The following is a 25,073-nucleotide window of genomic DNA, read 5'->3' as shown; positions in this document are numbered from 1 at the left end:
GCCCGCTCCCCGCCCGCGCGCCCCCGGAGCCCTGCGGGGGTCGGTCCCAGCGGGCGCGGGAGCCGGCCCGCCGGCTGCAAGCCTGTTAGCTCTGCTTGAGCAATTAATCTTCCCCAGCATCTCCGCAACCCCCGGGAGAGGGGGGCTGCTGGGTCGCCCCGGGGGTCGTGGGGGAGGTAGGGCAAGAGCGAGGGCTCTACGGGAGCCCTTGTTTCAAGAGTCCCGGCGGAGCCATAACCTGTTCCTCTCCGCAGCAGCCTGGGGGGGGAGGGGGGGCTCTAGAGGAAGGGCTCGGGTCGGCTCCCTAGGGAAGGAGCGGGAGGAAAAGGGGGGGCGGGAGGAAAAGGGGGGGAGGGCGGCTATACTGGTCAGTAGTTGAGCCTCCCGGGGGGAAGGGAGGAGCGCGCGGGAGAGTGCGCCTCGGAGGAGGAGTACACGTGCTGCTGGGGGTGAGAGGCGGGCGGGGGGAGGGGAGGGAGGCGTGAGCTGCAGGCGGGAGGCGCCACGGCCCCGAGACGCAGGCGCCGGCGCCAGCAGCCTGCGAGAAAGTTCCCGTGGAGAGCTCGCCCCCGGGAAGGCCGACGTCGAGGCCGCTCGCGGCGAGGGTCGCAGGTCCCGCGCGCCCGGCCTGCCTTCCTCCTGCGCGCATTGGGCCACCCGGGCTTGGCTCCTCCGGAAGCAGGGGGACGTCGCTGGCGGGCTGCCCTCCGCCAAACTTGGAGGAGGAGGAGGGGGAGGATGCTGCGAGTAGGAGCGGCTGCGCGGGGCGCGGGGGCGCACTGAGTGCTCCCCACGGGCGGCCCCGGGCCAGGCAGCCAGGGCTGCGGCCGCGCGAGCCCGCCGAGCCCGAGCGGCCAGGTAGCGGCTGGGGCGCCGGGACTGCGCCAGCCCTGCGAGCCGGGGCCGCCAGCGCCGCCGTGCCGGCCGTGCCTCCTCGCCGCGGGGCCGCGGGGCGCGCCGCGCGCACGCCGTCAGCGGGACCCTGAGCCCCGGCCACGCCGCGCGCCCCCACCTCCCCTCTCTGCGCTTCGCCGCCGGCCTCCCCCGCGGGGCCATGAAGCTTTGGTGCGGAGACTCTCGCCTCTGAGCGGCGCGGCGCCCTCTTCAGCCCCCGGCGCCGCCCGACCGCAGGTAGCACTCCGGCCGCTGAAGCTCCCCGCCGTCTCCCAGGGACTGCACCCAGGCGCTCCGGGATGGCGCTCCCGGGTCCCCTCCGGCCGCGCAAAGTTCGCAGGAGGCGAGAGATGCTGCTGCAGCAGATTGGCTTCCTGTGCGCGGTGCTGGCTCTGGCGTGCTGTGCGTCCGGCCTTTTCGGCAGCTTGGGTAGGTGCCGGTGCGGGTTGACCCCGGAGTTGGGGGGCTTGGGCTGGGAAGCCGCGGGGCAGCTGCGAGGTGTTTCCCCTTCCTTCCCGGTCAGGTTGGTCCCAAAGGTTCATTCAGTGACCTCCCCGCGGGGCAGCTGCGAGGTGTCTCCCCTTCCTTCCCAGTCAGGTTGGTCCCAAAGGTCCATTCAGTCCCCCCCCCGCGGGGCAGGTAGAGCACACCCGGGAGGACTGCTGTCCACGCTCCGAGCTGCGCGCAGCCCCTGGGGGCGCAGGACGCGGCTGCGGGGCTGTGTCACTAAGACGAAAGCCAGAGCCGCTGGCCCCTCGGTGCCAGAATTCTGCCTCTGGAGTGTGCGGGGGGATGGGCAGCGCAGCCGGGGCTCCAGATGTGGCTTCTCTTGACCTGAGCGGTCCGCTTTCCTAGCCTGCGCGGAGCACGGAGGGCTGTGCTCCCAGTCCCTCGAAAACCCATATTCAGAGGCTGTGAACTTCATTTCAGCCCTTCCCTCGCCCCTGCCCCAGCCCAAGGGGGCGCCCTGGGTGTCCTGACGCCTCTTCAAACCCTAAAAACGTTGGGGCAGCCCGTCCCCTCGGGGAGGTGGCTGTCGTGTTTCAGGCTGCCTCTCAGCTCCTCTTAACCGCCACGGCCGGAGAGCGCGGGTGTCAGGGGCCACAGCCCACACGCCTGCACCCGAGAGGAAAGCCAGGGATCCCCGCGTGGCTTAGGATCTGCCAGCCTGAGCCGGAGAGGGGAAACTTAGAAAAAACCTCTCCTCGGGTGCTGGTGGTGGGCATGCGAGCCCATGTGGGATCTTCAGAAGACACTCGCTTGGCTCACATTGCCATTTTTAACTGGACGCTGCGGACCTTTTGTTTTTCACATTTCAGAAAATGAAGAAATTTAGCAACTCGGACATGAGATACAGCAGCAGCACCTTCTTGAGCAGTCAGAAAGGGACAATTTAGAGAGGTTTATAGTGATTGACAGGTAAAATTTAGCTGGGACTTGATTAAACTTATAAAAAAAAAAATCCTGCCTTTCAAACCCATACTTTGTGATTGAGGATGCAAGGTTAAACAGTGGTTGTTTCCAGCAGAAAACCAGAATTGTTATTTGAACATCTTAGTATCTGGTGCTTTGCAGTTGGGCAAGTCAATGTGTTTCCCCCGAGTTACGCACCAGAAGTAGCAAAACACGCAGAGGCTCTTAGATGTCAGCATGACAGAAGAAGTGTTATTACCCAGCTGAGGCAGTGTAGGCACCAGGAGAGGTAAATGGACGCTTTCAGGGTTTTATAGTGAGAATCGCCTGTACTTGCTGGGTCAGGAATTGCCTTTAGGAGTTTAACTGCGTTTGGTCACTGTCATCCCTGCCTGTGATCTCACTTGTTCCTCAGTTTGGCCCTTGGACCGGCAGAGTCAGCATCACCTGGGAGCTTGTTAGTGCCGAATCCGAGGTCCCAGCCCAGACCCACTGAAAACGAATCTGCATTTTAACCTGGTCCCCAGGTCATACGTGTGCACATTTATGGTTGAGAAGCCCTGGGCCAGACCTCATCATTTTTTTCCTGTCTGCTGGCTTACTATCCACTTGTAGGTCCTCCAGAGCTGGGACACCTGAGCATTTTTACTGGCAAAGAACTTAATGGTCACTTAGCTAAACCTTTTATTGAACCTGTGAGGTTCAGAGAGATCTTGGCCAAGGTCAGGTCAGATGCTGACCCACCTGGGACTAGAAAAATGAACTACATCTTGGAAGCAGATGACTGTAGGAGATATTTATCATGCTTCCAATCACTGTGTCACTTCCTCCAGGTGACTCTAACTAGTCAAATGGGGCTGTTGCTGACATAGCTAGATGCAGATATGTAAGGTCATTGTGAGAGTGCAGGCGCCACCTTGACCTAATGATGTCTGTGACTTAATTTCCAATCCAGGGCGCAAAACAGCGTCTGCAAGCAGACACTTTCTACCAGACACATGGAGAAGCAGAAAGCTGATGGCACCACTGAATGGGACTCAGGCAGCTAAGAACTGCACAGACCCTGGTAAGAAATACATTATTCACCCTCCTCCACCGCCTCCACCCCCACCCCCAGAGATGGGGCTTATGTGGACAGTTACAGCCAGAGCTGAGAAAGGTGGGTTTATGAACCTGGGTGGAAGGGTAGCTGCAAGGCATTTAAAGATAATGTACACATGTTAATCAATTGTGTTGCTAAGCACCTCGAGTACTTTATTTATCTAACAACTGAAAAAGGTCACATTCGGGAGTTTTAAATTTTCGCTTTTCTCACAATGCTCCTAAGGCTCGGTGTTCCCCGCTCTCCTGATTTTCTTGGCCTGGGTGTCTTTTTCTTTCGCTCATTGTGCCCATTTGCTGGAGCTCTAGGGGCAGCAAGTCCAGCTGCTCTGGCAGATGGCATTTGGGGATGACCTGTCAGCGGGTCGGATGACGCCAGGGCAGCTGCCAGGATAGGGCTTGTGGGGCTGGGGCCCCTTCTCTGGCATGGGAGTTCCCAGGGTGACATTCCAGCTTGGGGAATGGGTTCTGCTTGCCCTGGGAGGCAGTTTAGTTCCTTCTAAGACTTCTCTAGGGGGTTAGAGGCTGTAGAGACCCAGAGATGACAACTTGTCTGTCATCTGGCCACAGGCAGGCTTTCCTAGAATGAGGGAAGATTCTCGGGAGAAGAGAGTACTGCTTGCAGGCAGTGAGGTCAGTGGGAACTGCCAGCCTCGGACAGGACAGTCCTGGGCTTTATCTCTGGCGCCAACACATGCTGGTCTTTGATAGAAGGACTCAGTGGGGTGATATATTCAGAAGCCCCTTGAGAACTAGGAGACTTTATTATAGGTGGATACCATCCACGTCGGGAATACAAGCTACTCTGGGTAAAGAATCGGGGTTAGTGCATTTTTGACTGGTTTCTAGCTTACCTGTGCCCTGGTCCTGGGCCGGCTATGCCCTGCTCTCATGACTTCTGTCACACTGAGTCTGGGCACGCTGGCTTAGGGTCCCATTTCTTAGAGTCTCCTGTGTATGCCCTATTGTTTCCTGTATCTTAAGTATACTCTCTGATCAAAAATGATTCCACCATGGAGCAGGCAGCCCTACCTGGCAGGAGGACCTGGACTTGTCCCCCTTACAGAGAGGAAAAATGGGGGGAAATCGGCAATCTCTTTAGCAATAACTAACATGTACGTTATGCTTTGTGTTGGCTTTTTCTGGAACAGGGCCCTTCACACAGAAGGGACTCAGTAAATATTGGCGGAATGATGGAATGAAAGTATATTTTGAATATTAAACACTTTAATCCTTAGAGTGTTTCTGCAAAGATGAGGAATACGAGGCTCAGAAGTTTAATGACTTTCCAAGATCTCTTGGTTGGCAGGAGCGTGCCTGGTGTTCTGGCTCAGGATCCCACACACTCTCCCCCCTCGCCACTGCACTGCACCTGTCCCCCACCCCCGCTGCACATGCCCCAGATCTCCTCCCACCCAGGTGGGCTGAAGCCTGACTTCCAGCCCCCTGGCCTCTGGGCTGGGAGACTATCCAACCTCTTTCCCATTTCACAAGCATGTAGCACACACCTGCTGTTGTGTGTCCAGCCCCGTGGGCCACTTGGTAGGGAGTAAAAGCAGGTATAAAAGGCAGCCATTGTCATCAAGTAGCTCTGTCATGGGGAGAGGGCTCAAGCTCTGGTGTCTCTTCCTCTTAGAAGGGCACTAATCCCATCATGGGGACCCTAAACCTAATTACCACCCAAAGGCCCCAACTCCAAATACCGTCCCATTAGGGAGTTAGGGCTTTAACGTAGGAATTTGGGGGAGGCACAAACCTTCAATCCAGATCAGGAACCAAAGAGTTTCTACACATCTCTTGGAGGTGGCACCCGGAGTCTTTGAAGGCAGCTGAGAGTGGAACCTGGTGCTTCTCTAACCTGGCCTGCAGGTGAGAAATACCTGTGGGGCTCCGAAAAATACAGATGCCTGGCCCTCACCCTGGCCCTGGCCCCAGCTTATGAAATCAGAACCAGTAATGGACACATTCTGTGGCCAATTTTCAGAGCTTCTGGGAAACTTGCTTATCCCCCCAGATCCCCCATGGCGGGCTCCTCCTTTTCATTGGAGCATCCTCAGGCCTTTCTTCATCATCCAACCCAAAGTAGCCTCCATGTCACCGACAAGAATTCTATCCATTGTTTTATTGTTGCTTTGCCTCCCCCAAGTAGAATATGAAAGGTGGAAGCCTTGTTTGCTTTTTTAAAATATGTTTTTATTGATTTCAGAGGGAGGGAGAGAGAGAGAAACATTGATGAAAGAGAAACACCCATTGGCTGCCTCCTGCATGCCCCCTACTGGAGACTGAGCCTGCAACCCCAGGGCATATGCAACCAGCTGAGCAACACCGGCCAGGTGCTTGTTTGCTTTTTAAAACCACAGTATGTGCTTCATTTTTTCCTTCTGTAAAACACAGGTGACAATTGAATCTACCTCATAGGGTTGTTAGAATTAAATGAGCTAATACCCACCAAGCAATACACACATTCATGCTCAGACTTTAGCTTATGTCTTAATTATTTTCTTACCCATTTACCCCAGAGATGATACAAACCCTGTACTGGAAAAACTACTTGTCAATCAAATGTTAACAGGACAAGTTAAGACAAGTAAACATCTTGCCAAATATTGTTTCTTCTCTTCTGGAAAGAATGTCTTGTTTTGATGTTTTATCTTTTGAGGATTTGGGATGCTGTAGGATGATATGCCTTGTAGAACTTGCCTCTAAAAATAATTTGTCCCCTGATTGGTGTTATTTTACATTTCGGCTTTTAGCTGGGGTGGGCCTAGCTTCCCCCATTCTTACCCTGCCTTTCCCCCAACACCTGAGATTGTCAGTGATCCATCCTTCGCTGTGTTCCCCCTGTTCATTTGGGTTTCCACCCTGGTCCCCATGTTTAAAAAGAAGCTAAGAGACAGAGGGTAGCTTGGTTCCCCTGCTGTCATTGGTGTGGGGGATTTGTTTTTTCTTGTTTGGTTTTCCACTTTTCAGATATGTCTTTTGGAATGCCTGGTGGCTGTGTGTCTTAGCTTGGGCTGTCATGGCAAATACCATGGACGGGGTGCATAAACCGCAGAGAAAATGTATCTTACAGTTCTGGAGGCTGGAAGTCCAGGATCAGGGCTCCAGCGTATTCAGGTTTTGGTGAGGACTGTCTCACTGGTTTGCAGGCTGTCGCCTTCCTGCTGTGTCCTCGTGGAGGAGACCGCAAGAGCAAGGTCTCTTGGTGTCTCTTCTTATAAGGCTGTTCATCCCATCAGACCGGAGCCCCACCATCATGACCCCCTATGCCCACATTACCTTCCAAAGGCCCCATATTCAAATACTATTGCTCTGGGGTTAGGGCTTCAACATGAGAATTTTGGGGGGACATAAACATTTGGTCCATCACGGTGCCCAGGAAGGAAAGCTGGGAAAAGAGGGCTGAAGGAGAGGTGCTTGAGAGAGAACTGAAGACGAAGATGGTTCTAGCATTTCAGGAGCCCAGAGGAGCTGGAGGCAGGCGCTAGACAGAGGATCTTTTGTGGTCACCCTGGTTCTGACCTACCCTTTTCATTCTGTACCAGGGCTGATGTAAAGGCCCTGTGGGAGGAGGGGGGTGGCAGGTCTAGTGGGAGTGAATCCCGTGCATAGGAGTTGGCGTGGGGACTAGGTTAGGAGGAGATGAGATCACTGAGCAGGTCCTGGCTGCAGCAGTGGATCTCTGTGGGCGCCCGTGTGGGGAGCAGAGGTGCAGAAAACATGAGTGGGAGGAGGGGACCTGGAGCAGCGAAAAGTACATTGGGACCTGTGGGCGTGGAGGTGAGGTGATGCCAGCGACGAGACTGAGAGAACATCTGTACAAAGCTCCTTCAGCAGGCTTGGGAGACACCCCACACAGCCCAGGTTTCACAGTTATGTAAAAGCAGATATTGAGTTGGAAAAGCAAGAATTGAATTTATTGCTATTCAACTGGGGACAGGGAGCTCACAGTTACTCTCCCAGATAGTAGAGGCAGGACTCCCAGCTTGGGGAGGAGGGATCCTGGGCAGGACAACCTCCAGAGAGCCAGCTGGCTTCTTGGAGAAAGTGTCACCAGCCACTTTGTGATAGTGATAGACTGGCAAAGGCACCTTCCTGATCACAAATGGGGGCGGATGAATAGCTGCCCATCATCGATGTGATCACTCTCCTTTGAGAGTAGGGGTGGGGATGTTGTGCGTTGGGTCAAGTGACTTGACTGAAGATCTAGCTTCTAGTACCGGCTCTGCCAAGATCCTGCCTGGCATTTAGGGAATCCCTCCCTCTCTTCCTCTCTCCCTCTCTCCACAAAACGAGATTGCACTGGGTACACACACAATTTCCAGTCGCCAAAAAAAAACTCCTGTCCCAGCAAGTACCAGCTCTTCTTGGAGATGGCAACTTCATGTGCTAAAGGCAGATGTATGGGCTTGAGTCCTGGCTCTCCCTTCCTCGCTGGCTGTGTGACCTTGAGCAAGTTCATGATCCCTCTGAGCTTCAGGCTTCTCTTTTATAAAGTGAACATAACAGCAGCTCCTACCTGCCCCACCGAGCTGCTGCAAGGCTTAACCCACATGGTGCCTAGAAGTGTTTAAGGCATGCGAGCACACGGTAGCTGCCATCGTCGGGTTCATGGCTAACACCAATGTGCTATGTACTGGGGGCTATTCTAAGTGCTTTCCACAAATTCACTCACTTCTCATTAACAAGCCTTCAGGTAGGTGCTGTCAGTGTCCTCATTTTGCAGGTGAGGAAAGGAAGACCAAAGAGGTTAAGTAACTAGTCCAAGGTCACCCAGCCTGCAAGAAGCAGAGCCAGGTGTGGGTATGTGTTTTTTTAAACAAATAGACTTTATTATTATTTTTTTAGAGCAGTTTTAGGTTTAGGGAAAAATCGAGCAGAAAATTCAGTGTTCCTATGTTACTCCCCCATCCCCAGTCCCCTCTAGATGAACATCTTGTTAGTGTGGCTGTTGCAATTGATGACCCAATGTTAATACATTATTATTAACTAAAGTCCACAGTTTACATCAGGATTCACTGTTTGTGTTGTGCGTCCTATGAGTTTTGATAGGTGTTATAAGAACCTATGTCCACCATTACAGTATCATACAGAATAGTTTCGCTGCCCTGAAAATCCCCTATGGAGCCTTTTAATTTGAATGTGAGCCTGTAAGGATTTACCCACAATTATTAATAAATGGGTGAAAGAGACAAGTTAGAGATGAGGGTTCCCACTGCCTCCGTCGCTGGCTAGGTGCCCCTCTGAGAAACGGGGAATGGCTGTCTGTCCGTTGCAGCAGCAAACATCTGTGTGGGCCTGCGTCTTGGTGTGTTTCTGTTTTGTTTGCAATCAAAAGTTATTTTTTCCCCCTTATCCAAACTATCGGGCCATCTGCTAGCAATCCCTCCTCCTTACCGGCCATCTGCTGCCCCTGACTCCAGATTCTCTGCTCTTGACGAGATGCGGGCCTCGCGCAACCCAGAAAGCACCACTTGGCTTCCTCTTGAACTCGGGGGGACACTCCTCCCTGCGTTAAAAATGGAAATTATTAAGCATTGCCATGTGTTGCCTTGGGCTGGAGAGATCCAGCCGTTCAGCTCCACAGAAACGTCAAATGCTTGAAAAGGTTCTTATTTTATTAAGCATTATTGAAGAGGCCATTGGAGCATAGCATTTTACTAAAAAAAAAAAAAAAAAAAAGTGTTGGAAGAATTTACAGTTTCTCCTGAAAGGGCAGTGGCTGTGCCCCTTAGGAAAAGCACAGAAAGTCACTGTGTGGCCAGGAAGCGAAGGAGCGCTCTGCCCACTGGGTCATCCTGCTGCACAGGGCAAAGCTCTGGGCCTGCAGCTTCCTTTGCTGACGCAGCTCAGGGGGGTCCCTTGGTCATTGCCTGAGAAATGAAATGCAACGTGCGCCTTGAGTGTCTGCACACCGAGCTGTGCAAGGCTCTGAAGCTGGAGGAGACCCAGTTCCTGCCGTTCTCAGCGGCACTGGGGACACAGATGAAGGCTTAAATAACAGAGCCGCCTGTGGCAGGTACCTCTGGAGCAGCGATTTTCAACCAGTGTGCCGCAAGAATTTTTAAAACATGCAATACCTTACTAATTAGTCAGGGGCACTGACTTCTTTTCGCTTAGATTGTCAAATAAAAAACTGATAGCAGCCAATACAACAATAGCCGTCCGTCCGGTGTGAATGAATAAAAATGATACATATTTTTTTGTCAGATCAGCAAAAAAGTATATTTTTTGGTATGCCACAGAATTTTAGTAATTAGTTTGTGCATGAGATGAAAAAGGTTGAAAATCGCTGCTCTGAAGGGCTTGGTGGTTCAGAGCAAAGGTGCCCTCCCTGGAGGAGATGTCTGCACACCCGCACCCAGACAGTGAGCTAGAGGAGATGGCAGCGAGCCGGGCCTTGAAGGGTGGGAGGTGGCAGAGGAAGGACAATCTAAGCAGCCACACGGTGCGTTTGAAAGTGCTCCCTGCGAAATCGCAGCAGCATCTCCCTACCCGGAGCAGTGCTTACTAGCAACCACTGCACCCTGCTCATTGGCTTGGCGGGGGGTGGGGGGGGCCACAAATGCCTCCTAAGGCTGCCATGCGGAATAGTAAATAATTAGGCTTTGGGGATTTAGCACGAGTCAGTGCTGAACCAGGGGTGTGGTGGAATCAGATTACTTTGTTGTTGTTTTATGTAGAAGGAGAGGGGCCAGGAAATGGGGGGGGGGGGTGCTGTCCCAAAATGAAGTTGGCAGACTGGTTCACAGTGGCCCCACTAAGCCACAGTTGGGGCTGTCACCCCAGTTCACAGGTGCTGCTGGGCCCAGTGATTGCCCAGGGATTTGCTGCTCTTTCCCTACTAGCCTGTCAGCTCCTGGAGGGCAGGGCTGTGTCCCCAGTCCATGCTCAGCTTGCAGCAAATGATGACTGGATGGACAGGTTCCCTCATTCTGCCCCTCAGGGGGACAGGGAGCCGGGTCCCACAAAAGCAGCTACTGTGTCCTGGGGGCAGCATGGCCCCAGAGCCTATGCTCTTTGGGGGAAGAAGATGAAGGGTCCCCCAGCTGCTGGGTAAGCTTGGGGCCCGGGTGTGTGGATGGGGACAGTGTGCAAGTCATCCTGTAGTGAGCATGTTAAACACCCAGAGGCTTTGGGACTCTGCCCTCTAAGCAGTGGAGGCTGTAAATGGCTGCTGAACAACTCTATTTTGGGAAAAGTTTTCAGTAAACTTTACAAGACCAAAAAAAAAGCAAATACAGAGAACAACTGGGAACTATAGATTTCAGCAAAAGTGATAGTCTTGTGTGGGATATCAAGGGATAGATTGAGAGGGGAGCCTGCAGATCTCGGCAGATGTCGTGTGAGCTGAGAGGTGGGAGTTTCTGCTCTGCTCACAGATGCAGGTAAATCACCCATGGAGCCACCCTGTCCACAACAAGGGTACGGGAAGTGCTCCTTCCTTCCTTTAGATTCAGACCCTCTATGGGGACCTCGGTCCAGGAAAAGCCCTGCACTAAGCACATATTATCCTATGTTTCATACTCCAAAGTGTACATCCAGCAGACCTTCATGGGGCATCCAGTGGTGGGACACTGGAGGGACGCTGGGACTAGGGAGAGAAATCCCTGTCCTCGGTGAGCCTGCCCATTAGAGGCGAGGTAGACTTGTGATCCCCATGGGTGACCTGGGATGGCACACCACAACCCAGCGTGGCAGGAGGGAATCACGAAGCAGGCAGCATTTGAGCTGTGCTTTGATGCAAGTGGGTATTTGCTGGACAGATGGGGAGCGAGTGACATTCCTGGCAGTGGATACGGTGATTGCAGAAGCAGGATGGAAAGAGAGCCTGGCTGGGTGAGGAACGAGGGTGGAGTTTTCAGCTGGCCTTAGGTTGGGGTCCTTGGGCAGGCGTGGTGGGCCCTGCAGCTGCCTCCACCTGGCTCATGCAGGGCTTCAGGAGTAGGAAAGATGCTCTCACCTCTCCGGGAGCTGCTTACCTTTCCACCCACGCAGGAGGCCTGTGGGCAGCTGCTGCGCGGGAGCTGAAGGATGACAGCGTTGCGGTTTCTGTCCTGTGGGGGGGGGCATGGGTCACTACATTCCTCGTGCCCCTGTGCACACTGTCCAGCACGTTGAGATACCCCATTTATTACACTTTTTATATCAGCAGGGCCTAATCCCAGCAGGATTTTTACAGATCCCCAAAGCACAGGCTTTTGCTATAAGCAACGCGTGGGCATTTGAACAAAACCGTAGGGAAGTTATGAAATGTAGAGCAGTGAGCGTGCTTGCAAAAGGAAGATTCTGTCGCCCCGTCTCCGGGGACAGCCGGTACCCAGAGCCTCATCCTGGTTTTCTCCATCTCTTCACCCCGCTGATGAGTGTACAAGGGGGTACCTCACCCTGAGAGAGGATTTATCTCGTCACATGGGCACCAGGCAAGGTGGCAGCAGCCCAGCCTCCCAGTGTGGCCTGGTGGCCTTTGTGTCTTATCTTATTTGGAAATGAACACCTGGGACAGGTGACCACTGTCATGCTATGTGACATGCCCTCTGCTGCATGAGCTTCCCTGAGACAGCTGGCGACCTTGCCTGACCCCAGTGTGTGGATAAAGCGCCAGGCGGGCACTTGGGTAATGCAGGACACAATTCACAAGGCGTGGACGACAGCCAGAAGTGGGAGTCCCTGCATCGAACGGGCCTGCAGCCTGGAGAAACCCAGCACCAGAAAGAGGTGGAAACTCCCCGGGGACCCGCGGGAGTGTCGATAGAGGCGATTAATGGAGTAGATAGAATGACTTCTCGGCAAAGATGAGAGAAGCTGAGTCGCTCTGGCTTATTAGCTAAGGCTCGGTGAAAGGGGGCTGTGGGGAGAAGGGCACCGTGGGCGGGTTTGCTCCAGTTCACCTGGTTGCAAGAGGCTGCAGCTAGGGAGCCCTCAGGCTGGGGGGGGGGGCAGGGGGCAGGTCCCCTCCCCTACATGCCTCTCAAAGGAAACCTTGGCTTCTCAAACAGCCTCCCCAGGACACTGGAGGGACACCCCGTCACCTGGGATATTTCCATTAGACTGGGCCGCGCCCTGGAGGGTTTATAAGAGAGAGGTCCTGTGCTGGCAGCACAGTAGACTGGCTGGGCTCCTTGCGTCTTTTCTCTAATTTCTAGATAATTCTTCTGTGGGCCTCGGAGGCTCGGGCAAGCCCCTGAAAGGATTGCTTTCAGATCGCTTTGATCATTAAACCAAGCTTGTTTTACCTTGGCTGCCGAAAATCCCACTGTAGTGTAGTGTGACGAGTAGCTAAATGACTTGCGGGCCTCAGCATTAGGTGGAAGAATGAAATGAGGCGGGGGCCGGTATCTCATTTGTGGACCCCCGCACTGGGAGGGCGTTCACAGCTTCGCACAATAAAGTCAGAAGGGACCCGAGAGATCACGGGGGAAGGAGTGCGTGTTAGAGCTCCGAGCTGTGCTGCTCCATGTTCAGTGCGCCAAGGATCACCTGGGACCTTGTTAAATGAGCTGCAGGAGGAGGCCTGGGGTGGGGCCCGAGGCTCTGCATTTCTAACCAGCTCCTGACGATATTGCTGCTTCCCTGGAGACCACACTTTGAGAAGCGAGAGTAGAGAGTCTGTCTGACCTGGGTTTGGGTCCAACCCTGCCAGTGAGCTGTGTGACCGTGAGGGAATGACTTGGCCTCTTTGAGCCTCAGTTTTCCCTGTCAGTAAAAGGGGGTCATAGTACTTCACTGGCAGGAGCCCTGGCAGAATGAAATGAGACCATGCCTGTCAGCGGCTTTGCTTTGTGCGGTGACCGCTACATAACCAGAGCTCGTGCACTTACAGCTTGATCCAGCCTTCCCCAGGCTGCTCCAAGGAGCACTGGTCCACTGGGTGGTCTGCCCCCTCCCCATCTCCTGCTCAGAAAAGCTTCCTTGGTCAAATGAGTTTGGGAAACGCTAAAGTCTGCTTCTGGTGGACACAGATTGGGCTACAGCAGCATGGTCAAGATTTTGAGATCGTCTGCAGTAAATGTAAAGAAACATTTATACTTAGAAACTATTTTATTGTTGTAAAACACACATAACAAAATTTTCTATTTTAGACATTTAAAAGTTAAATGCCACTGCAGTTAGTACATTCACCATCCATCTCCAGAATTTTTTCATCTTGTTACAGTGAAACTCCATACCCACTAAAGAATAACTTTCCAACCCCTCCTCCCCACAGCCCCTGGTAATCACCATTCCACTTTCTGTCTTTAGGAATTTGACTGCCCTAAGTCCCTCATATAAATAGAACCACGCAATATTTGTCTTTTGTAACTGGCTTATTTCACTTAGCATAATGTCCTCCAGGTTCATCCATGTTGTAGCATGGCCAGGATTTCCTTCCTTTTTAAGGCTGAGTAATATTCCACTGTATGGCTGGACCACATTTTGTTTATCCATTCATCTATTGATGAACTCTTGTTTCTTCCCTTTAACTATGGTGGCTAATGTTGATATGAACATGTGTGTGTGCGTATCTGAGCTTTAGACATTTTTAAACCTAGTATTTCCCAAATATTTGGGGTGGATATAAGGATGGAAAAATGCTCAATGGCCCGACCCAGTATCCCCAACGCTGCATGGTGCAGTATAGGTGGGAATCTCGAGTCTGTAGCTGAAGTTTCATCCCAGGCTGTGTTTTAGACTTGCCCAGGGAGCTTTACAAAAAATGCCCATGCCCGGGCCCCACCCTGGACTGATTAACCCAGAATCTCCAAGGTCGGGACCTGGGTGGAAGTATTCTGAAAGCTCCCAGGTGATGTTAGTGAGCTGGCAGGGTCAGGAGACTTGCAGACATTCACCCAGCGGCAGTGCAGGGCCAGGGCAGGGACTGAAGCCAGCGCATGCTGCAGCCCCTCTGTGAGCCCCCCTCACCCCGGTCAGGCTCCTACCCTGGAGTTCCTGCCATGGCCTGCAGGGCACAGGGTGGGAGAATGGTGCACCCAAGAGCAAGGGGGCGACCTTGTGGTTGGCAGCCCCTTGGCCTTGGACTTTCATAAATCCAGCTCATGTCGATAAGAGTGGCTATTGTCCACCTCTGCTAGGGAGGCCAACCAAGATCCTGTCCTCAAGGAGGGAACCTGGACAGGAGTCAGGCCACACCCACAGGAAATCACCAAGGATGCCACTCGGTGCCCAGGTTCAGACCTGCCTTATCCCCGTGTGCAGGGCTAAATGTAGGTTAGATGGAGCAGTCCTGATTTTAGGACAGTTTTTGTTTACAGGGGGCAGTAAGAACACCGTGTTCAAATATTTCTCATCCAGGAAGATCATTGTGGATCCTCCTTGTCACTTGATTGAGAGGTGGCCTTTCTGGCCTTCATGCTGTCAGCCAGATGGCCTGGGCTGGGGACCACTGCCCCTCCCTGCCAGGGATTTGCTTGGGCAGGACTTGACCTCAGGAGCCACTGTTTGGTAGTCTGCTGTCCCTGTTTAATTTCCAGGGTCTGGCAGTCTTGACTGCCCAACCTCACTCTGGTTTGATGCGTAATCGTGTGGAGGAAAGACTTAAAGGCGTGTAAATTACTGTTTTTAAATCATGTCGTGGGCCCAGGAAAATAAGCCCAAAGTCTGTTTTTACTCCAAAGTGAGTCTTCTCACTTCCCAGGAGTGTGTGATCCTGGGGCCGTGGGGTGTTGAGTAGGGTTTGTGAGGGTGCATCTGTTCATTCACCCCCTTTTCTGTAATGTATCAGGAGTTGTCTTTTGGACACAGTCCGTGTCTTAAATCATAGTGCCCTGTCGTCTCTTTCCAGGAGTAGTTGGCAGACAGAGAGAGAAGCAGTCTGCAGACTTCTCACGTTCAGCGTTGCTCTGCGTTAGATTGAATAATCATTACTTTGAGTCTAGCTGATCCTTGAGGCCAGATTTTTCCAGCAGCTTCTCCCGGCCTCGCAGACTGATGGGGTTCTCTACTCATACTTCCTCTGCCGCCTCCGGGGTCGTAGTCTGCTCAGCCTCTCTGCGCTCTCATTTATTTACTCATTTGTTCATTTATCCAAGCAATTCAAGAGCCTCTGATGTTGGCTGCACTTTGCCAAGTGGAGATGAATCGAACCAAAGCTCACCCTCACGTGCAGTGCGGGAGGCGAGAGGAAACGTGAATCCCGGCGTTAGCAGTGTGATGAGGAAAGTAACCTTGTTTCTGCCGCGTGTGTGTGTGTGTGTGTGTGTGTGTGTTTTTGACTAAATGCAAATCCAGCTCTCTGCTCCATAATCTCATCACTCGCTAAATAAACATTGCCTAGCTGCCCATCATGTGCGGAATCCCACAGGCAGGAGCACCGACTCCACTCTGAAGGATCCCAGCCTGTAATCCAACAGGGATGTGAGCCATGAAATGCCAGTAATTAGAGTGCTCTGTGGGGATAGAGGGACATTTCGATCTACATACCTTCAGAGGCAGATGAAGCCATGACAGGGCTCAGGGAAGCAAGAGCTTTTTCCTTGGGGCCTTCATGGAGGAATTGGTGGCTCTATGGACAGCCTTTGACCCTAAATGGAGGGAACCACGTGGACCGGGCCCGGAGGCAGCACTTTCTGTGACAGCCTGTGTTAATGTTTGCATTTACTTACCTCCAGACCCTCCTGTAGAGGCGGGGATGTGACGTGCATTTTAGAGTCTTCTATCCACTGACATTGGCCGTGGAGACGTGACTTGCCTTGGCCAGTGGCACGGGAGCAGACAGGACTTACACTGTGAGCAGAAGCGTTAGAAGCTATGCTCTTGTCCCCAGCTCTGGTTCTTGTCCCTCTCCTGTGAGGGTGGCTTGCCTTCCCGCCTGGCTTCTAGAATGGGAACACAGGAGCAGCAGCCCGGGCGTGCCAGTGAGTGCCGGGGAGTCTTGAGGAAGAGGGGTCGTCCTGGAGCCACCTGACAGCCGGCTTCTGCTGTCCAGCTCGAGCTCGCGTTTCTCACCGGAGCCGGGGAAGGCTTTTGAGACGGGGATTGATAGTGACGAGGGAGGTGCTTTGGGAAGGTGACTCTGGCCTCAGGGCAGGAGATGGAACTGGTCCTGAGATGCGCAGAGGACCACGCTCGGGGACTGGAGGGCAGCGGCGGCAGAGCCAGGCAGGGGCTGGGTGGTGGTGGTCAGATCGTGGACGGGGCGGCTGCCTGAAGGGGAGGGAGGGAAGGAGCCCACAGGCCAGGTGCTCGCGAGGGGGGGACGGGACACCCTGGTCTGGCCGGGCCCTCTGCAGGCAGGGGAACCAGGCTGAGCTTGTGGGCCGCCCGGCCAGCTCACCAAGTGTCCGAGCACCGCCCGTTTGCAGCCTGCTGCGCTTTGCTGTGTACACACGCTGCCTAGGGAGACACGCCAGGTGCTGGGTGCACCTCAAGTTCCTCCCCGGCTTGGATGCTTCCTCGAATTCTGCTGCTGCGCAAACTGTTGTGCAAACGGGGTGAATTGAAGGTGTGCCAGGCCTGAGCGTGGAGACAGAGGGAATGCCCGGGGGCGTGGGACCCAGGCAGCTGCGCTGTGCTCCAGGGCAGAGTTCAGGGCCACGCCACCCATTACCAGTGCAGTAGGGTCACTCTGTCATCCATCACTTGTTCAACAGAGCGATTAAGAGCGCAGACCCTGGGGCCGGTCTGCTTGCGTTTGAATCCTGGCTCTGCCCCTCACTGGTGGTGACTGTGGGCACGTTACTTCTTAACCCTCCTGTGCTTCAGAATGGTGATGACAACCCTGAGGCCGGTGTCTTAGCGCTCAGTGTGTTAGCATAAGTATGGGGCTTCGAGCAGGATTTGATACCTAATAAGTAAGGGCTGGGGGGCGGGGGGCATATTTATTGAACACCTGCTATGTGTCAGGCACTGGGACACAGCAGGGAGCAAAAAGTCCCTGCCCTTGTGGGGTTTGCTTTAGAGGAGCAGGCACAGGCTGTGTTTCTGGCCAAGGAAACAGGAAGTGCAAAGGCCCTGAGGAAGTGCAAAGGACCAGCAAGGAGGCTGGTGTGGCCAGAACAGAGTGAGCTCATTGAAATATTTCTTGTTGCTTCCATTACAAGTTCAGGTTTTAGAGTAAATGGGGTAGAAAATAGTGCAGGAATACGAAGATCTGATGTTCACAAACCTTACATTGTTTTTGCAGCCTCTGTTTTTCCTTCTGTCAAATGGGAACGGTGTTCCCTCCCTCTCAGGATGGTTGTGGGGATATATGAGGTCATGTGTCCTCTGTCTCTGCATGCAGGTGCTGTTCACAGTAAACATTCATTATTAGGGGCCTTGGGAGAGAGTGCTCTGAGGGTGAGTATGGAAGTGTCTCTCCAATATAACACGTTGGGCTGAAATCTGAGGTCATAGGGAGCGAGGGATCATTATGGTAACCATCTACTTAAAAAAATTAGATGGGCCTTATACTCAAGGCATTATTCATATTATAGTAATAGCTGCTTGCGGTGGTAATTTGACTTGTGAAAGGGGAAAATGATCATGACATCCGTGGGTTGGCATTTGAACTAAGGCTGTGGTTCCCCACTCTGGCCGTGCGTTAGTCACCTGGGAGATTTAGAGTCCTTATGCTGAGGCCGTGGCCCGGACGAGTGAAGCAGACTCTCTGGGTGTGGGCCAGTCTACAGTGGTTTCTCAAGCTCTCCAGTGACTCTAATGTGCAGCCACAGTTATAAACCACCAAGCTGGGTTGGGTGGGGGTGTAGCCTCTCTTGCTATGGAAGATTCTGCAGGGAGGCTTGGGAGTGTGTATGCAAGATCCATGATCATTGCCCCTGTGGTATGGGCCAGGGGAAGGGGAAAGGAATGGGGGGGAGGGGTTCTCGGGTAAGAACAGCCTCAAGAGTCAGGGTTCCACTAAGCTACTTCGTTTGCCATCCCTACGGCCAGTGTGGTTCATTTATGTAGCTGGGCATAACTTTATTTTTAACCTTCTTAAAAAAGGTCATAAGAAATGAGACTGTTTTACAATTGACTATATTCTTACTAAAAAAAAAATGTATAGGCTCTTGAGTAGGTTCTGCTATTAATGTCCGATTTCTTCCTCCTGAGGAGTTAGATGTAACCCTTAGCCAGTGTGGCGATGGGCCTCAATGTGATACATTCTTGGTCCTATTCAGTGCCTCACACTGGGCTCATTCCACCCGGTTTGGGCTGGGATGGATCAGATCTTTCAAGGAGCCAAAGGCACCAGGATCCCAGTGTGTCTCTTTGTGGCCTAAGACCACCCTAATGGCAGGAGGCAGAGTCAGAAACACTGAAGCTGTGAGGTGAAATAGCAAAGACGATTCATCCTGTTAGGTTGTGAGATTCTCATTGTTTACATTTTCCCCTATTGCTTTGGCTGCCAGGAAGCTCAAAAATATTTATGCTCATTTTTTTAAAAATGCAATTATTCCCTCTTTACTATTACTTCTCCACATTGTTGCTTGGCTTTCAGCTTTTCACTGTGATGTCATACTTCTTTGGAAGTATTTGGGTTATAAAAATACTTTTAAAGAAACTAGTTTAAGTGTTGGGCATTTGGGGCATCACCCTGTACCTTCATATTTGATTGGCAGTTGTTCTCATCATATTCAAAGGAGTAGCTGAGATGTTTGAGCTTCTCTTGCAACCCTGACATCCTCACAGATGAGGCCGCAGGCCCAGGGAGAAGGAAAACTTGCTCAGGAGGTAAGACAATGTTGGAAGGAGCCAGGCATTAGATGCACTTGAGTTTGAATCCCGGCTTCTGCATTTACTAGGTATGTGAACTCAGGTGGGTCTTTACCTCCTTGAGCCTCCGTTTCCTTACCGATGAGATACAGGGCATCCTAGCTTTGCAGATTCGTTGTGCAGGGTGCATGAGCTAAGGTGTTAAAAGCACTTGGCGCGGTGCCTGGCACCGAAACACTTGCAGTAGCATTTTTATCATGATTATTGCTCTAAGTCAGGGGTCAGCAAACTCTTTCTATAAAGGGCCAGACAGTAAATATTTTAGGCTTCGAGGGCCAGACGGTGTCTGTGGCAGCTGCAGAACCCCCTGCCATTGCCGGCTGAGTCTGTGAAGGAACTTGTGTGGCTGTGTTGCGATAAACTTGATCCCCTCTGGGCTGTAGTTTGCCGGCTCCTGCTCTAGGTCTCAGAGCCGGCTGGCAGTTTCCTGATTCCCAGCCCGCGGGAACCCAGGCCGCACACCATCCCAGATGGAGACTGCAGTCATTAGTTTCCTGTGGTCCATCTCAGTTTTCAGGTTTGGGGTTTTTTCTGAAGGTTCATGCTAAAGCAACGTTTCATCTTGAGATCTGAACCGGGGTCGGCATGGTCCGTGTTTTCTCCGGGCCTCGTCTTCTGATGCACGTTGGGAAAATCCTTTTGAAGGGCAGTGCTCTGAGGGCTGCTTTGGTGGAGGCTTGTTGGAGGCCGGGCCAGCAAGGGTGGAGCCAGGCTCCTGCGAATGCGGGCGCATCATTACTGAGAATGTCACAGGAGGGAAACCAGACTTCACTGAAGATTGATCTGCTACCTTGGTCAGGATCTGGAGTCCCCAGCACTCAGGGACGCAGCAAATCCCACTGCTGGCTCCAGGAGGCGCAAAAAATGAAGCATCACAAAACAAAAGAATGGGGGCGCCCCCTATTCCAGGTGAGAAGGCAGGTGTAAGGGTTGCTGGGAATTCCAGCCCCCGCCCCCAGATTTTCAGTGTCCTAAATAATAAAAGCAATTGGAAGATATTTCTAGAATGGAGAAGGCATGTTCATTTTTAGTGTGTGTTTTTTTAACTCTTATTTTGAGATAATTGTGAGAAACAGTACAGGGAGATTCCACAGACCCTATCTCTTGTTTTTCCCCAATGGAAATATTTTGGAAAAACTATAGTACAATATTGATATCAATAGAGTCAAGATGCAGAATATTTCCATCATGGGGATTTTTAAAATCCAAACTTTTATTGAATTGTGGAGCCCTCAAACAGGGTGGCATGCAAGCATAGCCGTTCCATCATTTTTTTTTTAATATGTCTTTATTGATTTCAGAGAGAGGAAGGGGTTGGGGGGGAGAGGGAAGGAGGGAGGGAGGGAGGGAGGGAGGGAGGGAAAAATATCAATGATGAGAGAGTTGTCATTAATCGGCTGCCTCCTGCATACTTACCTGCCCCCACCAGGGATCGAGCCCACAACCTGGGCATGTGCCCTGACCCAGAATCGAACCGAGATCTCCTGAATCATCATAGGTCGATGTTCAACTACTGAGCCACGCTGGCTGGGCGTGGTTCCATCATTTTAATGATTGTTTTTTCAAATACTTTCTGTGGCCGTGAGTCTTGCTTCCCATAGCCGAACGTCTCCTTTCTGAATTATGGATAAAGGAGCTCCGTAATTGATTGTCTTGCTAAGAGGCAGTTCTTGTGGGTTTGAAGACATGCCACTGCCCTGGTTCCATAGGGCAGACACTCCCCACTCAGCCCAGCAGACATTTGACCAAAAGGAATCGTTTAGGACTGATCGCAGAGGGGAAATGTGCCTGGGCTGAGAATAATGCATTTGTGAACAGTAGTTGCAGGCTTCTGAATGCGTGAGACCTGTTCAAGTGTCTGTATCTAGGAGGTGTAGACACAGTGTAACTGAACTGACCTCCACCTGCCTGATCAGGTGCAGTTATGTTTTCTGGGAGCTGCTTCTCACACCCTTGCTACCAGGTTATAAAGAAAGCAAGCTGCCAGTCAAATTCTGCCACACCAGAGGTACAACCTTCAGCAAGATAATGGAGTCCCAGCGCGCTATCCTTTCAGGTATTCTGAGCACAGCTTGCAGGGAAGATTAACTCAAGGTAGAGTTGATAATACTCAAGTGTCAGGATTCAGTTAACCTTACAGTCAGGATCAGGCACCAGAACCCATCCCAGCCATTCTCCAGACTCAGGATGATTTGGGGATGGGGCCTTAGCTCCATCCCTAGGGATGCAGGATACAGGCTCTGTCCCTAGTCCCCCCAGGTGGGGAGGACCTCTGAGATATCTCAGCCTATCCACAGGTCTCAAATGCCAGTATTTTCATCAATGAGAATCCACATCTAACACCCAGTATGCTAATTACCAAGTCACTAGGTTGCCAATAAACCCAACTCATTAGCAGAGTCCTGGATGTTGATGGGAAGTGGAGGCAGCTGAAAACTTTGGAGTTTGGCCAATCATCATGCTAACTTATTATCCCTGGGGTGGGAATTCCTAATTAGGGCAACTGCTCCCCCCCCCCCCCCCCCCCCAGTTTAGCTGAAAACACACGCACACCACCACCGCCCCCAGTATACCAACCCACACTGTCTGCGCTGAAAGCTCAGAGTAAACCATTGGCATCCTAAAAGTGGTTAGGACCGGCTGGGCTTCAGAATGCCATCTCCAACACGAGCTGTAGGACCCTGGGATTTTTTTGTTATAACTGCTCTGTTTCCCCCGTCCACGAAATGGGGATAGTAAGACCTACCCTGAGGGTAGCTGTGAAAGCTCAATAAACATTACCTGCTATTATGTGAAAAAAGAAATGCTTCTCAGCTTTCTTCTGCTTCTGGTATGAGCCAGACACGGTGCCCATCAGAATCACTGCTAAGTGCCTCTTCTCTTACTGGGAAGTTACTGGCTTGGTTTCCGTTGGAGTGATGGTGATGGGGGTAAGAATGGCAAGTGCTGGGGTTAACAGAAAGGAGGAAGAGAACTCACATTCAAGCTCCTGCTTTTTGATCAGCACTGTTGCAGGTGACAGTGAACAAAGAGTCCTAACCCCCCGGGAGAAGTGGAGGTTCTGCCATGGGACAAGAGACCTTGAACAAGGAGCCAGGAGTGAAATATGAACACGTTCAAGAGGCAACAGGGCATATAATGGGTGTTCGACCTAGCAAGAGAAAGCTACCCCATACCAGGGATGTTTAACTTGAGACACACTAGACAGGTAGGAGTTACTTAGGTGGAGAGAAAGGAAGGAGACGAATGGCAGGTACAAAGGCCCTGAGGCAGGGAAGGGTGTGGTATGTTACAGCAACACAGATGCATCTGGAGTGTTTAGAGCGGAGTGACCGGTAAGGAGGTGGGAGATGAGGCCATAGGCTGCAGGGACTTTGTTGAGCAGGACCTTACAGGCCAGGGGATGGCATTTGGACTTAGATGGAGAGAGCTCTCCCCTTCTAGGGCTTTGCATTGCTATTGGCATAGATTTTGGTTTTAGAAGATACGTGTCAGGTGTGTGACATTCTCATTTTGTCAATGGGGAGTTGAGGCTGTTGACAGATGTCCAGACCTGTAGGGAATTTTTTTGTGAGTTTATTTGAGCCAAACTGACCACAGTTGCCAGGAAGCAAAATCTCAATGGATTGAGAAAGTGCTCTGGAAAATGGCTGGTTTGCAATTTATTTTATACATTAGAACAAAAGGGGGAGACATAAAGAGAGTTACATGAAATCTACCTCGGTGGTAAATTAAGGGGGCAGGAGAAAGCAAAGCAGGGAAATCTCTTGACATTTGATTAAAAGTAAAATGGGGAAATGCTTCTTTTACACTGGTAGATGTAGGATAGTTAACAATTAACATTTACAGCACCTGGAGGTGGTGTGCAGGGAACCAGGTAACAGTGGGGTCCTGTGGGCTCCTGCCCTGGTGCTGGCAGTTGTGCCCTGAGGGGTCTGGAAAAGATTATTCTGACATTTCAAAGGTATATTATATGCACAAAGACAGTGGACAAGCCAGCTTAAGGTAAAGATTGACCTTTGCTAAGGAAGCTACAGGCCTAGGAGGTGACTATCTACTATGACTCTTTAGTTAGGAGTTCTTATGTTCAGACCATCCTATGTTGTTACTTTCGGTCTCTGAGTTTGTAAGGCCTGCGTACAGGCCTCCCCTGAGTTTGTCAGGTTGAGTAGGTGGCCCATTTTTTTTGGCCACAGGCCCTGGGGTCCCTTTTATAAAGACACCAGTCCCATCTGTGAGGACTTCACCCTCATGACCCAATCGCCTCCTAAAGGCCCCCCTTCCACACACCATCACATTAGAGTCTGTCCTCTTAATTTTGAGGGGACACAAACATTCAGCCCATAACAGTCCCACTGTCTGAGAATGTGATTCTGGAGGGTTTGGGGAAGCCCAGCTTCTGATGAGGATTTCCTGGGGGTGCCTTAAGGTGACCCTGAAGAGAAACTGCAGTTCAGGGGATTTTTTTAAAAATGCACCCTTTGAGTGCTGGTCCCCCTCACACATACACATTGGCTACACGTCCCTGAGGATCTAACACTAAGCTGAAATCCTTCACGCCTCACACAGTACGGAAAAAGCACGTTAAGTGCTGAATGGATTGGAGGTGACCTGGTGGGGAGAATCATTTCATGCAGATGATCTGATGTTGTCTCAGGTTTCCAAGGTAACTAACTGGGGGTGCGACATTGGCTTCTGTGTGTTTCCTTTGTGTTTTACTTGTATTTCCAGCTTTGATGAGTGTTGGTTGGGTAAGTGTATTTCTCCCTTCGGTATGAGAACATTTCTCAGATTCTTGAGACTTGCTTGGGCTATTTCAACAATGCAGGTCAAGTTGATATCACAGCCTTTCTTCAGGGATAAGGTCGGGATCATCTCCGGCAGGTCTTGGCAGTATTAAGGTCTAGGAAGAAAGTCTGAAGTCAGTAAAGATCCAGACAGAAACCACACAGTGCCACCGAGGACTTCGGGGAAATTCGAGAAGGTGGTTGACATGTGCCCCGAGGATTTCCCTTGTTTCACGAGCACGTGGTGCTTATGTGTACTAGATGCTGTTTTAAACTGCCCATGGAATAGGAACTCATTTAATTTTTCTTAAAACCCTTTGAAGTGGGCATTACTGTCATCCCATTTTGCAGATGAGGAAAATGAAGAAGAGACGCATTAAATAGCCCCGGTCGCCCTGCTGGGCATGTTGAGGAGCTGGGATTCAGACCCAGGCAGGAGTCCCCCCGAAACGTGGACGGCAGTGAAAGTGGGGTTGGGGTGGGGGGAGGGAGTCTCTCTCTCTGGAGAGTGGCAAGTGTGCCTGGCGAGCAGCGGAGTTTGCTGAGGCATCTTCCAGGGTGTTCCACGGACATTGGGAACCCTAATGTTCTGTAGCTAATGTCCCTGGGAGAGCCACGGCCCACGCTCGCTGGTAAGGAGAAAGCCTGCAGCCGGAGGCCCTCCATTCGAACCCAGCGTCCCCGCTCTCTGTGAGCACAGCCCCACCTTCAGTATAACTAGTAACCGCCCATTAATCAGTGCTCTAGGGAAAACATGTTAGGAAATAACACTATAGGATCATAAATAAAACTGTTTCTATCGATTTAAAAAGTAAGGGAAAAAGACATAAACACAATTATTAAGTTTTGACATGTTTTCTTCCAGTAATTCTGTTGTACGTGAGTTTGTTTTTTTAACCATAGCTGACTGTGTTGAAGAGTTTTCTATCCTGTTTTTCCTTCTACTTAGCATCTGATTCATAAACAAACGTTGTTTCATCGTCTTTGAAAAGTTTACTTTTTATAATTGCATTAGATCCTGAAGAGTGACTTAAGTAAACTAAACTGTTTAGTTGTTAGATTTCTGAGTGGTGTCTAACTGTCGTCATCATAAGGAGTGTTGAGGTAAATGTCTTTTGTGAAAAAGCTTTTTAAAAAAAATGTTGACAACTGATACCTTAAGATACTTTATGAAAATGGAAT

At 51.5% G+C, this 25,073-nt stretch overlaps 1 protein-coding gene across 2 annotated transcripts in view; it reads left to right on the top strand.

Moving 5' to 3' along the window:
- The first annotated feature begins 1,025 nt into the window (after positions 1-1,025).
- SLC24A4 (solute carrier family 24 member 4) overlaps positions 1,026-25,073 on the top strand; it is a 109,276-nt gene continuing 85,228 nt past the window's right edge. The window contains exons 1-2 of one of the 2 annotated variants that reach the window (XM_016205720.2): positions 1,026-1,323; positions 3,263-3,373. In XM_016205720.2, coding sequence (XP_016061206.1) covers positions 1,194-1,323; positions 3,263-3,373 — 241 coding nt within the window. In that variant the 5' untranslated portion in view covers positions 1,026-1,193. Of the gene's footprint in view, positions 1,324-3,262; positions 3,374-25,073 lie in introns of those variants that run through there. The other variant, XM_087818519.1, reaches the window with a different exon arrangement.

This window comes from Miniopterus natalensis, chromosome 1 (genome assembly GCF_054644295.1).
Source record: "Miniopterus natalensis isolate mMinNat1 chromosome 1, mMinNat1.hap1, whole genome shotgun sequence".
NCBI classification, from domain to species: domain Eukaryota; kingdom Metazoa; phylum Chordata; class Mammalia; order Chiroptera; family Miniopteridae; genus Miniopterus; species Miniopterus natalensis.
This window is presented reverse-complemented; position numbering and strand designations above follow the sequence as displayed.